We start from the raw sequence: 16,339 nt of genomic DNA on the forward strand, positions 1-16,339 counted from the left end.
AGTTTTCAGTTAAGTAGGAGACATCTTGCATCCAACAGGGAAACTTATTAAATGAAAATAAAAGTGTATACACAGGTTCTGGGTTTATCAATGAGGGAGAAGGAGTAGATGGAGGTGTAGGAGGTGCTGTAACTTTTTTTGTGGGAAAAACATATCAAATTCTTTATTCTTTATTTACAAGGATAGCCCCTTGAGATGTCCCATCTCATTTTCGAGGGGGTCCTTACAGATGATACAAAACGAAACGAAACACTAAAACGACATCATAGTAGGAAATCATAATAAAAGGTAAATACAACACAAGACTATACAAGACAATTAGACGCAGAGACAACCACACTCACACAAACTTTTCTCCAATAGTCACTATGCAATGCAAATAGTTATCCAGGCAGAGACATGTCTGATCTTTACTACAAATAAATACCAAGTTAAAGTGAAAATAAATAAGGGGTGTAGGATAAAGGGTTGATTACATTTTGGTTGGCAGGTTGCTGATATAAATTAATATATTGTTTAACAGCTTGCCCTATTAATAACAAAAACTTAACTTAATCGTTATCCTGTGCTTGTTCAATGATGGGAAAGAAGAAGAAGTATTACTGTCAGTAGCTACTGTAACGCGTTCACACCCACCCAACACTGGTCAAGAGTAACCTGTCAGTTTCCCACACTAACCTGTCCTCCGAGTCCATACGGCTCAACGGTTCACCATCCGAGGATGATATCTCCACACTCGGCCGCCTCTTATCGCCCAGCTCCCCACCCCCGCCACTGGGTTTCTCACTGTCTTCACAAACTGTTTTGCTCTTTTCGCTGTCTATCCCCGAACACCGGCTGTCTTCTCCTGGTTCCTCCTTCACTTCTTTCATCGTGTTACCGGTGGCAGGCTCGTTGTTACTACCTCCAGAGCTTTGCTCTAACTCCGGCTTTTGCTCAGGTTCTTCAGGAGCGGCTGTCGCCTCCAGGTTGACCGTTACAGCCTTGTCGTCTGTCACCGCCTCGCTCGCGGCCTTGTCTGCCGCTTCAGCGAGCTTGTCTTCGCCGGCCTGCGCACCCACCTCTTCCATTTTCGGTTCTACGCTACTGCCAGGTTCCTCTGTTTCCGCTTCGGTAAGGCCCTTTTCTATCTCCTCACCGTTGCCTTCGTTTGTCTCTACGGTCGGTGCATCGTTCTCAGTACTCAGTGCGGGTGTTTCTTCTGTAGCCGCAGCAGCCATTTCAGCGGCGTACGTACCGTGGGATACTTTCGGTATTAAAATTTACCCGTGGCACCGTCAAATGCTTCACTGCAGAGGGAGGGCTGGGTCAAATCACACTGTCTGCTCTCTGATTGGTCAGAGGCGGCACGAGGAGGGCAAACTCTGACGTTGGTATTTAAACATTCCATGTGTTTCAGTTTCCTCCTTTCTTTTAAATAGAGGAGTCAGTGTTTATTAGAGCAAAGACTCATCAGTTAAGGCCAGGGGATTCTCCTTCAGGAACCACGCATAATAACTGAAGTGTATTTTTAGAATCAACATTTATGTGCTGAGGGTCTTGGACAATACAATGGCGTTAGCAATTTTCCTAATGTTCCCTATTATAAGTTAATAATAGTCAAATATTAAGAAAAAATTGTCACGAGAAATATCAAGCGAATCAAAATTGAGAACATAATGTCATTATTTTATGTCCCTATGAACCTGACAAGAGCTCACAGGTCGATTTGAAACAGGATGCTTTCATTCAGTCCAAGGAATGCAGTCACCTGTGTGATGTAGATGAGGTTGAGAATGAATTGCATTGTATATTCTACTGTCCATTTTATCATCTTCCAGTTAAACTTTTCCTCTAAATGTCTGCTGGGCATTGCAGTACTGCTTGACATGACACATGACTGTTCCTTACAGTACATATTGACATATAAGACATTTGACGTAGCTCAGCTTTTGTTAAATGTCTGTAATGGACATATGAGAGTCCTGTATGTTTAATTTGTTGAGGTTATATCTTATATAATGTATTTATACATGTATACACTACCATGCATTGCTTTCCGTTCTTTTTGTTTTCTCTTGCCTCTGAAAGTAATGTAATATAATGCTTAAGTAGCATTTTTTCATTCATTCATTCAATAAGAATAACTTTTAGGGTGCCAGGTTGTGAAAAATTATTTTAGCTGGTGCTCTTCCTCCTCCACTGGGACACTTGATTTATCTTTTTATGCAGTTATGTAGTTCACCAGGTAGATACATGGACCACTTATATTCTGGATAAAGCCTGAAGGGTGTCTGGGCCAAAATGTATTTATTAATATCTTATTAACAAGTAACTCTAGACTTGGTGGCTTATTAGAAAAAGTTGCTCTTTTCAATGGCTTACAACTTATCTATAAAGCATTAGTAAATTATTTGTTAATCGTTATTTAGGCCATTGGATACAAGTATAAACCCTTTATGAAGGGTGCCTTATTTGAAAGTGGTACTTATTTTCTTTTTTATTATTATTATTATTATCTCCAACTTCAGCTTTGTGAATTTTCTTGGTAAGTTGAGGCATCCACCACCATAAAACTTGTGTTTGGGACTTGCAGCATATGGCAAATGCTGTGGCAGCACAATGACCACAAGAGGGAGCCACAGTTCTATACTTACACTGACCATCACTCATACCAAGGGCTTCATAGTTTGACCCAAAACAAATGATTTCTCTCATCTCTTTACATGATTATTTCTGATGAAGCTGATAATGTGTTCATTATTGAAGCATAAACTTTTAAATGTTCTCAAAATTCTCATACTTTTGACAGTATTTCCATACATAATCTGACTAAACACAGGTTATATGTTGTAAGACAACACGGCATTTGATCTGAGGCACAGGACTAAGTGTATATGGCTTTACCTTTAGTGTTACCATTACAACTATCTACAAAAGTGGTGAAGGACACAAATGCAACAACTCATTAAGAACAGCAACATTTATTTAACATGATATAAAACAGATGGGATATGAACATTTCCAATCAAATCTAGTACGTAACCATATGTTGGATACATCCTCCCATCCTGCTGTACCATGTACATTATATACACAGTAAACCTCTGATAATTACACTTTGTACACACAAAAAAAATTTATCCTGGATCCACAAACATTTTTATTGCTTTTTACATGTGCTCATCTTTTTTTTTTTTAGTTACAGGACTTCAAACCAACATATCATAAAATAGAACCAAAGTCAGATTTTTTCCATCTTTCAATTAAATAGATCTCTCAGCAATAAAAAAAAAAAAGACAGTATAGAGTGACTTAAGCCAGAACATTCACACAATTGTCGGCAACAACGCCACAGGGACTGCAAATGATCCCATTTTTAAATAATTACAACCCAGAAATAGGAGAAATTACAAATAATCTTAGTCTGCAGCAATAATGTGGCTCCTCCTTTCATTATAATGGAGGAATCTATATCTCTATGTTTTGCATCGACAAATGTTCTTTACAATAAATGGATAAATATAAATGGTTGGCTGATGACCAATGCCTGAAAAACAAATTGAGTGAATTATAAAAGACTTAAGTGAACTCAAATGATGTGAAAATGTTTTCTTGTAACCTTTTTGGACAGGTGGTGAAACATGAATGGAAAATGTGGCATGGCCAAAAACATTTAATCACGGGCCCTTAGGCTTACAGCAGAGCTCTGTCTATTAGCCTCATATATATCTACAGACAGACATTAGCCCATATTCAAACAAGAACCTAATAAAACCATATAAATATTAAAAATAAACTTAAAAGCCTTGTAAAAACTGAAAATGGAACTGCAACAACAGAATCAAAGCTGTCTCACCAGGTTAAGGAGAGTGTGACGCCCCAAAATAGGGGCAATTGCAGAGAAATGTCACAGAGAAAAGAGTTTTTTGTGGCATCAGAGCTTAAGACGTCACAGTGAGCATACAGAAGTCAGAGGTTAAGACCCCAGAGGACAGAGTAGGCAGTTTCACTCTCTGTGGGCCTGTGGCCTTGTGCTGATGTCCTTGGGTAAGTCTTCAGGGGCATCTTTATACTTCTACTGCTGTTTCCTTCATGTGTATGTTTTTACTGAGGCCAGAGCCTGTGCTGCAGAAAGAGAAGGTGAGAAAAATTTAATTATGCTCCAAAAATAGCAGCAGGCACTGGATAAATAGGATTCCCTATGTCCAATAAGTAAAATCAATATTACGGTCTTTAAATTTTTATCAGTAGGCAACAACAAATACTGTGAATAACTACACACACTACCAAAAGAAATACCACACAATGTGAGAAAGTGGTGGGTACAGCTACAGCAACACAGAATACATACAAACACGCCATACAGTAACAATTTTCCCTCCTTTGCTTCTATATAACTTACATGAATCCCTTCATTCGCACATGTTTTTTTTCTCCCCAGAGACAACAATTAAAATACTGAGAACACTTTAGCATTGTGAGTATGGACAAAACAAGGTGATGAAGGCCCTTACTGGTGCTACTACACACACATGAAGTGAGACCCATCAGTGAGCTGAGGGGGTGTGTTAGGAGACTGTGGAAGGGGTGGGGAAGAGGACGACAGGCTTTTCACTGCAACAAAACAGAGCAACATGATAAACTCACGGACACACACAAAATAACGAAAACAAATTCCATCTGTAGCTCATGACTTAATGGCCAAAAACAAACACAAATAATCACTGAAGTCAATGAAATTAATGAAGAAACTAATGAGACTGCAATGATAAATGACTGAACACATGCTCAATGGAAGCAGCTGCAGTTTAACAAACCATGACATAAAATAAGGCTTGTAAAGTAGACAGGCTCCAACTAGCTTTTGTTTTATCACATGCATTCTTTTTATCACCCACACCCCCCCTTTCTCTCTAGAAATGTACCTGCTACCAGCTTGCTGCGTTTGGAGGCCTCAGCTGCCAGCTCGTAGGAGATATTAATCATCTTCTCTTTCTCCTGTACAGTAACCTCCTCTTCAGTCTCCTCCTCTGGGCTTAGAGTCATGCTAGGCAGCACATTTTGCATGCTAGGAGCACACACACATACACAACTGACTTCTGTAGTATACAGTATACAACAACTTTGATTCTAAAACATAATTTCACAATAAACACAATTACCCCAAGACAAACAAGCTATCTCATTTAAATCAATTCAAGGGGGATGACATTTAGAATCTAAATGTCACAGTGGCTGGGACATAGAAACGTGCACTTTTCTGCACATCTAAGGCACTGATCTGCACAGAAAGAGCAGGAAGGCAGTGTGGTCCCTTTTGAGCCATCTATGGTTATGTCTTGCTATGACCCCAAACTTACCCCTCGGGTTTTAGAAAGAATCTCATGCATGAAATCTGCTGGGAAATATCAGTGCTCACTGGCACAGATAGCCCTTTCACCAAAGGATCTCTATCTAATATAAAAGGCCCATACAGGCCTGTCCTTGCTAACAAATAGTTACTGGTAACAATAGATCACGATGGTGTTTACCTGTTTTTTGCTATGAGGGCTTTGATGCGGTCAACTTTCCTCTGCTTATCAGCCTCCTGCTCAGGGCTCAGAGCCTCGTCAGGGTCTGACTCTACATAACGTTCAGGAATCAGCACTTTGTCAGGCACAGAAAGCTGAAGAAATGCAACCAGAGAACAAACACTTCATGTAGCACATTTCATACAAATGAGTGGAATACACTGTGCTTTACAAATTAAAAAAAAAAAACAGGCAGAAGCTAAAAGTGTAAATAAATAAATGAATAAATAAACAAATGACAGTCATAAACAAATAACAGATGCTCATTATCGTCATCATCATCATCATCATTATCATTCAGTAGAGGAAGACTGTTCCACATCTTGCGTCTGTTAGAACTAAATGGAGCATCACTGTAAGCTACATCCTAGAGTGAGAAACACAATATCAGACTTTCTGCAGCATGCAGAGATCAGTCAGGGACATAAACTGAAAGTTCTTTGATGTAATCCAGAGAAAGGCCATGAACTTTTCAAAATCAGCAAGAAGCACCTTGAAATCAAGTTTATAGCTTACAGGCAGCCTATGAAAAAATGTTAGTGTAAGGAGTCATTGTGTAATACTCAGTTTGACATGGAAAAAAAATGGATGCAGAGTTTTGCAACTTTACTTATTGGTAGATTCAAAAAAGTATGATAAAGTAGTACAATAATGTAATTGATTTCTAAGGAAGGCCTCAAAGTAAGCCAAATAGGACACACATTTATTTAATTTTACTATATGCACCCTCAGTAAGCATGTGTGAATAAGTGTGATATTTGGGTAATACAAATATCTCAGTCAGTCAGTCACTCACTCAGTCAGTGATTTGTAAGGTACCATTGTTACAACATTGTGAGTGTGTTACTTTTAAATTACCACAGCATTTAGTTACAACCTCAAGTTTTTTTCATAACATCTTTTGCTTTAGTTTCACTGTATTAAAAATAGTAATGCCATTTAAATATGTCACATTCTCTAATTACTCCAGATTTAATACTCAATACATCCACAATCCTTGATGTTCTGTTGGTGTGCATTTGCTAAATAATTATCCAGTGACAATATTAGTCTTCTCGGTCTGATGAGTCAGACAGCCAACTGCTGTGCCTTACCTCTCGGTCCACATTAAAGTGGTCAGCCTGTGAAGCTTCTTTGAGACGGGCAATTTCCTCGGCGGGCGTCTCCTGCTCCCTCACCACCTCCTGTTGCCTGAGAGAGGCCTCCAGCTCCTGAATGTCACTGCTCATCACCTCATCTCTGCGTCTCATTTGGGACTATAAAAGACATTGAACAAACAAGACGAAAATACAGAGAGATCCGATCACATGACAGAATTCCAACCTATTCTCCACTTTGGTGCTGCCTTGGTGCCCAAATGTCTGCGTCTGTCATCCAATACCTGCATGCTGCGGAAATGGTTTTCTTTAGTAAATGAGTGACTGCGAGAGGGTGTGTTCTCCTGGCTGCTACCCCGGATGCTGAGGCCTTTCTTCTTCTCCCTTAGGGTTCCCTGCTGGTGGCGACGAATCCTCTCCAGCTGCTCCTCCACACTCATCCTGGGCCGGCCACTCTCCACAGCACACAGCTGCTGCTCCACTGCGCTTCGTGGACGCTCCTGTTAGCCAGAGAGGACAACCACAAACATGCAGACTTAATAATAATGTAGAGTCACTGTCAGATATTCAAAGCTAGGACACAAATGGCACCATGGTCAATTTTTACTGCACAGAGCCACAGTTGGGGTGTGGAGAATTATGGTCTGGTTGTGTCAGATCTCATGATGCAGCATTTGCCATGAATAGTGAGTATTGTTGACAACAGTCTAAACTTGACCGAGCAGAATAATTGTGTTTTCTTTGCCCATACTGCACATACTGGAAAAACATTTTGCTTCTTTAAACAAAGTTAACATTCAGGATTGACATAATTACTACAATAATAATGGTGAAATGGCTCTTTAATGTTCACTCTCTTGGAATCAAACAAAGCAGAAGTGCAAAGGCATATGAAAACAACTTGACCACTTTACTGCACTCACACGCTCCTGCTGGTACACATGGGTGCACTCAGAGAGGTTGGGGGCCTGCTAATGCCTGGGCAGGAGAGGCTGATGACCATGGCGGATGGTGTGAAGTGAACTAAGGAGCAGTTGTCCACTCTCAGGTTTTAGCCATGCTGGAGGGGCTGGCAGATCTGGATTCAGTCTAGAGCCCGAGGACACAGCCCCCCCACTGTCCAGATTGTTCAAGAGCCTATGCTGAGCTCTACAGGCCTGTGACACACTCACTGCCATGGACTTTCTGCCCTCCAAGGAGAACTACGTTTAACTAAATTGACATATGTTCATTCATACTGTATGTCCATCCATTTTTTCCAAAACAGACACACTAAAAACATGACACACCCTACACTAATGACATGGTTACTATATTTAAGTTGACAGTGTTTGAGGCTGGAAACTGTATAAACCAAGATTAGCATCTATTTTATAACAGCCTGGTTTTGAGAGCATGAGTCACACCCCAGCCACGTGATGAGTGGCCTCTTCTGCACATGTAACCAACAGCTTAAGAACAATCAATCAAGAGGGGACTAAATGCCGTTAAAGAAAATTAAGGGGTTGCCCCTTCATTCTTGCCCACAGGAGGATCACAAACAAGAAAAGAAGAGCAAAAGGCATTTGCCACATGTCTGGTGTGGTTTGCCACATAGGAAAACAGGCGCTAGAAAGTTGTCCCCTTTTTACATTTCAGTTTGTTCTCGACAACTGATGGCAATATCTGGTACAATATGGCGTTCCAAAAGTTTAAATATGCAAAGAACAATTTACAGTTGCTATTTGAGGTCACATCCGAGCAGTGAGAACTTAAGTTCCATAACTCACCGTCCTAGGATCAGGCTTCTTGCTTTTCCTTAATGTGACATACGAAGCTATGGAGGAAGACTCAGGCACTGGAGATTTGGTTCTCGGTGGGACAATGCCAACTGGGTAGGACATCCCTAGAGTGAAGACACAGAGGTCAGTAAGCCACCTCGTTCAATGGCAAAGCACATGCTATAACACATATACACTGAGGAGTTAACTATATTTTAGAAAAGATATTGTTATAACTGAAGTGAGTTTACACAAAATTAAAATAAAGGATGTTTGCACTATAAAAGAAAATCTTAATGATCCATATTTTAGACATATTAGCACATAAGCTTTAACATTAGCTTGTACTTAAGAATATGAGAATTAATTAATATTTTCTATCTGTTGGATTAAATCTGTGTATGTATATTATATGAAAATATAAACATATAAAATCAAGTACACTCTCACAACCATTATTGTACTACCAGCAGTGTTTTGAGGCAACATCAGCTCTACTTGCTATCGATTGTGTGGTGGTGTGGAACAAGTGTGGAGCTATAGTGTAATTATTCAACTTCAGAAGGCCTGTATTATGCTCTGTAAGCTGTTTCACCAAATCAAATTTAGACCAATTTGCTCTTTAGGTCATTCTAATCCATCTTGTCACAGAGAATATCTAGTGGCATAATGTCCAAATGAAGTCGAGTAAATAGAATAACTAAGTTATCCCAGCACTGACCCACATTCCAACCCAGTAAAAACCTGGGTGGTATGATTTGGTTATCATTTCATCTCTGTTGACAGACAATATGCCCTCCTTCTTGTGAAGCTTAGCTTGCCATCACTGGAGCTCTCAGAATATAATGTGTTGACACTTGAATGATGGTGATTAGGGTGATTAACACAGTGTAAATTAGATTCAAGCAAATGCTTGTGTAAATGCCACTGTATTCATGGTAACAACTGAACACCAAGTAATGGTCAAGGTACTTTGTGATATACTGACCTAACTTATGCCTTTGGAGAAAAGCCTGACCTCCTATTTATGCTCTGTGTCAAAGTAATGCCTGGGTAAATACCATGGTAACCATGGCTACTACCAGTACTGGAAACAAGTGATTTTTTTTGTTAGCATCTGTTTTATCATTTATTGGGCTTCACTGGTAAAATGCACAGTTATCAGAAACTGGCATCATGTTACCTGGACTTACTCTACTGTACCTTTGTTTCCAGAATGTTCTCTATCAGACGGATGTTCAGATCTGTCCTCTCCATTGCTCTCATCCACTTCGGCTACTGTGGTGAGCTCTGGTTCACTCTTATACAGCCTGTAGTCTGGACCCTGCAGGTGAGCAACAAAAAAAACTTAACGTGTGCAGAACAGCGCTGATTTAGTTATGGAGAGTTTGGTTCCAAACTGAGATGTCCAACACTGGAAAACAGTGACATTTTCTCTTACAGAGTGACTTCAAGGACAGTGGCAAATTGACTTTTTCTACAAAATTATGCTTTTACCAATAGTGCAATCTTAAAACAAACATATAAAATATATACAGCTTGAAGAAAAACTCCCCATGTTGTTTGAGTTTGACACACTGTTCTGCAGCCAAATGAAAAAGTAGGCAGCAGGCAGACAATCAAACTCAAACACGGCACGGACATAACAAAACAGAACCGTTACATTTCAACACACAAACAGACACAGAAAAGGAAGGTGGCAACTCAATTAAAAAGGGAGCAAAAAAAAAAAAAAAACACACACAAACAAGGCTTCATCCAACTGCCTGAAAAAAGATGAAGTATGGCATCAAGTGAGTAAAGGGATATGATCCAACCAAAAACAATCCAAAACACGAGATGTCCAGCAAAATGAACATGAAAACCATCACAGCGAGCAATGACATGTGATGACACAGCTGAGGGCAGGGTCAACCATGAGGTCAATGGGTCAACAAGCTTACGCTGTGTGTGCCATTCCTGTGACTGGACTTCCTGTCCTCCGGCCTGTGGAGTGATGATGGGCGCACACCAGCATGAGAGGGCATAGGGGGCACAGTAGGGGGGTTGGGCTCGTAGGACTGAGGTAGGGGTGGCCGTGGGGGTACTGAGTCCTCCTCCTAGGGATTATACAGGGCATGACAGGACAGGAAGCAAGGTGACACATGGTGCCACCACGTACGTTTTAGGGCAACCACCATCTGGTACTGAGTAGTTCTGCCCCACTGGAGAGCAAACCGGCTGATTAGCCAGAGAGAGAGAGAGAGAGAGAGGTCTTCATGCTGTTACAGCATGACTGACACATCCACTCAGATACCACCACTCATACTGCCCATGAGCACAACTGTCAGTTTGAGCCCTCAGCTTAAGTTGATCATCATATAAACAGCTGCAGGAGATCTGGGTAACTTATCTCTGCCAACAACAACAAATCCTCACGTGATAAGTTGGACCCAGCAAATGTTAGTAACTTTTTTTGCTTGATAAATGTCTCACAGTTAAATGATTATCAAAACACTTTTTGATTTATCTTCTGTTACTGTTTGGTCTCTCTGTTAGTGGTGCCTCACCTCATTTTTGTGCTTACTGAAGTTGGTCTTAGGCCCATAGAAACCCATCCCATCAACAGCATTTCTCTGAGCTTTGTGTTTATTGAGGGCCTCCATTACATCTTGAATCCTCCACAGCTCTTTCTGGATGCGGACGTGCTGCTGGCTGGGAGGCTCTGTCTGGGTGTGCACAAAAAACACACAGATGTTCACAAATCACCAAACATCACTTGGAGATTAACCTCCAACTATGACTTCTTGGGCTAATGATGTAAGATTAACATGCAAGAGACAGAGCAAGACGCAGAGGAAAATGAAAGAGATGGGAATGTGCATTAGTAAGAGGGGAGATTATTATTATTATGCTCAGGTGTGCAGTCAGTGCAGACACTGATCTGCTCAAGCTCCTACTGTCTGTGAGAAATATTAGCCTCAGAGTGAAGAGGAGAGATGAGAAGAGGGTTATAGTTAGATTGAAGAAAGTAGGGATGGAGGGAGAACAGAAGAGCAAGAGAAATGGACACCTAATTATCTCCTCCTTACTGATGACAGGTTTGTCTGAGTGTGAAGGGCACTTAAGAAGAGGATGTCCAGACCCCCTGCAGGCCATCTGACTTCTCTACTCATCTGAATGAGCACTGGCTCAGGCCCAGGCTCAACCAGGAATAACTGTTTGAGTGGTTTCTCTCTGTTTCTACACCTCTCGCATGATGAAGGACAAGATAAAAGACAGACTTAATTAAGACCTGCTCTATCATCACCACAGTCATCAATCACTCACTATGTTACTTTGATCACTCAGTTAACTCCCTCCATACTCGGCTAAGGGCACTGGAGGACAGAAATCTTCTTTACTTTTTCCCCAAAGTCAAAAAAGTGTCTACAAAAAGGATAACTAGGTGTTCAAGAGAACCTGCCACATTTTCAGCTTGCTTTGAAGCCCTGCAGTATATCCACTCCAACCAAAGCCTGACTATTATGCCATGCCAGTCTTAGACAGCACAAGTGGTGCAAGATTTAAGTAGTACAGCTTCCGTCTCAAGAATTATCCTACCTGAGGGCTTCCTAGTGCTTCTAGCTGCTCCAGCAGGTTGTTCTTAGCCAGAGTCACATCTCCTTCCAGCTTGTCATACTCCCTCCATGACCGCTCCAGCTCCTGGTTTGGGAGAGATGCACTTTGTGAATGACAATGTCAGAAAAACTCTTGTCTCCTGCAGAAAGAGAACATCAGTGTCCAGCATGAGTGTGTGTTGTGTGTGTGAATGTATTGTATGACTCACAGCAGTGACTCTCGACAGCTCTCTGCAGGTGCTGAGCAGGCCGCTCTGCAGTAAGTCTCTCTGCTGGATGACGCTCTGCATGGCAGCTGGGTTATCAGAGCCCATCTCTATCTCCTGGCTGGCTGACAGCAGTGCTGTCTCCAGGGTGTGCTGAAGAAACACGCAACATATCAAATACACATGCAGCATGAGTATGTAATTTGTCACGTAACCTTTCAGATCAGCTAACTTTAGAAAAGTCTTAACGGATTATTTAAGCCTGCAGCAAAGATTTTCTGGTCCATGACCTTGTTTATAGCTCCCTTACTTCTTGCAAAGTATTAAATAAAACAAAGTATGGCTGCAAGTAACTTACTTTCTTTACTATTAAACTGTGTTAAATACTGTGATTATTATTTTTGATTAAGTGATTGTTTAATCAATAAAATGTCAAAACTAATGACCATCTCTACCCATCAGCCTTTCTATTAGCCTAATGTCTGTTTATTTTGTCTCATCAACAATCCAAAACTCAGATATTTCAACCCCAACAATATAAAAAATAACAAATGCCTCTGAAAACCAGTCAAGTTGCAGGAAATATGGTCACAATCTCCTCTTGCTGAGTTACAACATTGAATAATGGCCAGAGATGTTTTTGCAGAACATTGTGATGTCATAGTGAAGTTGACCTTTGACCAATGATATAAAATACAAAATCACAGTGACCTTGAACTTTGACCGTTGCTCACCAAAACTGGGCCAAATTGAGTCCAAGCAAATGTTTGTGCCAAATTTGGAGAAATCCCCTCAAGTTGTTACTGAGATATTGTGTTCACAAGAATGGGACGGACATATGGAAGAACGGATGGACAACCCGAAACCATTATGCCTCTGGCCCTAGCTATCGCCAGCATGGAGGCATAAAAACTTGAACTGGGAAATTATGAACCAGTCACTGTTTGATATCCTTACTTACAATTACTTATTCATTAATCCATAACCAAAACTGTTTTCTCTCAACTGACATATCAATTAGTCAGCCAAACATTTCAGAATGTAATATGAGTATGTCATAGTTTATTTTGAGTTTTTATTTTTTATGAGCAAACACATTTTACTACAATTAACACTTTATCATTTATTCATTTGATCAAACAATCTAACTTTTTCTCTTCCTGTCAACACTGCAGTGACCAATACAATGGTACCATCTAAGAGACAGTGGACAGTCAGATATGCTAAATACAACATGGCTATGCAAGCCTTGCAAGCCAGACAGCTCTTGCAAGTTGATGATAGTAGCTAGGCTATAGTTAAACATTATAACAGACATGCATGTTTTGTTTTCTCTCTTTCTCAGGTTTGTGCATATAAACTGAAGTTGAGCTATTCTTTTAATTTAAAGAGAGTATAAACTGTGTATTCTTTTTGGTTCAGTCTTTTTCCACTTGGCACCACAACCTTGTAAGCAGGGTGTTGTGTAAGAATGTAAAGATGACAGATGTGCAGTGTGCAGTCACCTTCTCTCTGTACAGCTGCTGAAGTTTCTCTTCCTGTGTCCTCACCACTTTATCCTGCTCACACAACCTGCTAAGTTTGGTCTGAAGAGAGAATAATAAATAATTGTTACCCATTGTGGACAGTTGTTGAATGGAGCATGAAGTCATTTGAGAGTGCAAGACTGAACTTACATCAATGTCCACCTCTTCTGGCATACACGTATAGGCATGTTCTCTGTAGTCCTCTGGACTCAGCTGTGAAGAAAGACAGAACATCAGACAGAGACACCAAATATGCACATGCATTGAATCTGGAGATCTAATGCAGTGTCATGACAAGACTCTGTCTCACTGAGCCACAGTATTAGTCCTTAAGTAAAAACTCACATTTCACTGAATCAGACAATCTAAGTTAGCACACCAACAATGGGAGAGTGGCCAGTCTTAACAGTCTCTCCTCTGATGACTGTGGTGCCTCCTGTTACATCAGCCACACTCATTTGTCTCAATCAGCACAATGCAGTGGATTTTTTGGAAATGCAAGGGGAAGTCATGTTAAACAATCTTTCTTGCTGAACTATAGAATCAGCACATAAGCTGTATCCTCTGCAGCTACTTGGTCCAAGGACTCTGCCTGTCTCATAGCTGTACTCAAATGAGTGTGTGTTGCAGTAAATGCAATATTACCTAAAGAATATCCAAGATTAATATGCTAACCACAGAACCTCATAATGCTGGCAAAAACTATAGACAGGTATTCAGCTACTTGAATCCAGGCAAAAATACAGTCAGTTAAATAGTGTACAGTAAAAAAACAGGCAGTTTCAGGATGTTACTAATATCACACTGGACTGCAGTTAACACATTTATGCAACTACATAAATGTAGTATAAAACCAAGAAAAGAAAAAAGGGCATCCTCATCTTTCTCTTGTATTATGGTCACTCATCTTCTTATTTAAAATTCAAATTTAAAAAAACAGTACTGCTAAAAACAGAGGAAATGATTTCAACTGCATTGGATCCCATGTTTCCAAGTAATGCATTCATCACATAATGCTTCATTATTCAACCACTCTTTTAAATCTAGATACAAGATACAAGTGCAGTCCATAAATATTAGGACAGTGACATATTTCCATGTTGTTGCGTGTTTGTTCTCATATTGGATATGAATTTAGATAATGACACATAAGGAGATAGTGCCACCTTTCAGCTTTATATTCTTGATTAATTGAAAAATTCACATGCTTTTGAAATAAACAATCATATCAGTTGATGTTGGCTAGTCTACAACCTACAGACATCAGCAAACATCTTCCTTTGTGATGCTCTGTTAGAACTCAACTGGAGCTTCCCTTCTTGCTTGTCTTGGGCCTTTTTGATTTTAGCCTGGTCTTCAGCTGGTAAAACATATCACCATATCACAAATCAGATCACATATCAGTTTCCCCTTCAAAACATTGGTTGCTTTGGTCGTTGTGTATGTTTAGGTTCATTACCCTGCACTTAAAAATACTTCAAGCTAGGATTTGGCACTTAAACTTCAATGATATTATTTAATTTCAAATCCAACATGCTGGCCTACTGAGTTAAAGCAACAAAAAATTGACTCACTGTCAAAATACTTTCAGACTCCACTGTATACCAAAGCTCCCACGCACACCTGCACTCTTTCACACACATTTTTCTTAACACCTTTTTCCTCAGCTGAACCACACAGTACAGTTAAAGCAGGTGGGACCTAAGAACCACATGGCATTCCACACAGAAGATGCATGCAGACACGTCCACAGCTCAGAGAGCTTGACTGTGGTGTTGTGTGGTGTGGACTACGAGTGACGTAGGGAGGAGGAGGACAGACTTCTGGCAGCTGAACAGGTGGGAATGCAGCTGTTGCCGGGCTGGTATGCCAATGAATGGGTAATGGGGTGAGGGTGGGTGGGAGCAGTCTTCAGCGGCACTTTTTACACCTCAACAGGCGCTCACAAAAGTGGCAAAGTGATGTCATAGCCATCGTCACACACAAGCCGGCCCTCTTTATCCTTTCCATCGGCAGAATGACAAGAGGGGGTGAGGGGGAAGGAATGAAGACAAGAAAAAAGAAAGAGTTTACCTAGAAAACATTTGTCTTCATCTTCATCAGTCCATATTAGGTATAGAGTCTTTTCAACAGTTGATGCTCAAGTGTGTCCAGTCTTAAAGCACTTACATTCACTAACAACAGTTTTTGTCTGACTGGAAACTGATTTAAATACAATAGAAAAAAGTAGACTCCAAATGAACTGCAAACAGGGTATTGAGTGGCATATCTCTTTTTACAGTGGAATAATAAAGCATCTTAAGTGCTAAAAGTGAATAACAATTAACTTTATTGTGCTTAAATTATGCTACAAAAACAATTCCCAACAGGTTTTAAATTGGGTATCTTTTTTTCATAAATAGATATAGTATTTGGTGATGAACTGTGCTGACAAGTGACTGTCTGGCAATGCAGAATTAAGTCACACTAATTAGAATCCCCATGCCAAGTCCAGGTGACTAATTAGAGGGAACACTTTCTGCAAAAGGTTATGAAAAATCACACACTGACCTTCACTGGTTAGGGCACTAGACAAAACAAGATGGGTGCAGACTACAGG

General features: G+C 40.4%; 2 protein-coding genes across 13 annotated transcripts in view; both read right to left on the bottom strand.

Moving 5' to 3' along the window:
• LOC111661659 (zinc finger protein AEBP2) overlaps positions 1-1,292 on the bottom strand; it is a 33,360-nt gene extending 32,068 nt beyond the window's left edge. Inside the window, exon 1 of one of the 2 annotated variants that reach the window (XR_015437803.1) lies at positions 679-1,292. Coding sequence is in view for 1 of the 2 variants with exons in the window: in XM_023415311.2 (XP_023271079.1) it covers positions 679-1,220 (542 nt within the window). In the remaining variant the exon portion in view is untranslated. The remainder of the gene's footprint in view (positions 1-678) is intronic. The other variant, XM_023415311.2, reaches the window with a different exon arrangement.
• A 1,655-nt stretch (positions 1,293-2,947) lies between these two features.
• Positions 2,948-16,339, bottom strand: part of LOC111661652 (pleckstrin homology domain-containing family A member 5) — an 80,660-nt gene continuing 67,268 nt past the window's right edge. For 8 of the 11 annotated variants that reach the window (XM_087176327.1, XM_023415301.2, XM_023415298.2 and 5 more), the window contains 13 exons: positions 13,891-13,953; positions 13,720-13,800; positions 12,218-12,367; positions 11,992-12,093; positions 10,959-11,117; positions 9,613-9,733; positions 8,419-8,534; positions 6,934-7,149; positions 6,647-6,808; positions 5,514-5,647; positions 4,908-5,050; positions 4,497-4,596; positions 2,948-4,107 (listed from right to left, as the gene is read on the bottom strand). In XM_087176327.1, the coding sequence (XP_087032453.1) occupies positions 4,505-4,596; positions 4,908-5,050; positions 5,514-5,647; positions 6,647-6,808; positions 6,934-7,149; positions 8,419-8,534; positions 9,613-9,733; positions 10,959-11,117; positions 11,992-12,093; positions 12,218-12,367; positions 13,720-13,800; positions 13,891-13,953 (1,539 nt within the window). In that variant the 3' untranslated portion in view covers positions 2,948-4,107; positions 4,497-4,504. Of the gene's footprint in view, positions 4,108-4,496; positions 4,597-4,907; positions 5,051-5,513; positions 5,648-6,646; positions 6,809-6,933; positions 7,150-8,418; positions 8,535-9,612; positions 9,734-10,352; positions 10,509-10,958; positions 11,118-11,991; positions 12,094-12,217; positions 12,368-13,719; positions 13,801-13,890; positions 13,954-16,339 lie in introns of all 11 variants that reach the window. The other 3 variants (XM_087176332.1, XM_087176331.1, XM_087176326.1) reach the window with 2 other exon arrangements.

This window comes from Seriola lalandi, unplaced genomic scaffold (genome assembly GCF_002814215.2).
Source record: "Seriola lalandi dorsalis isolate HSWRI2012SDOR001 ecotype SW California unplaced genomic scaffold, Sedor1 jcf7180002054548, whole genome shotgun sequence".
Classification (NCBI taxonomy): Eukaryota; Metazoa; Chordata; class Actinopteri; order Carangiformes; family Carangidae; genus Seriola; species Seriola lalandi.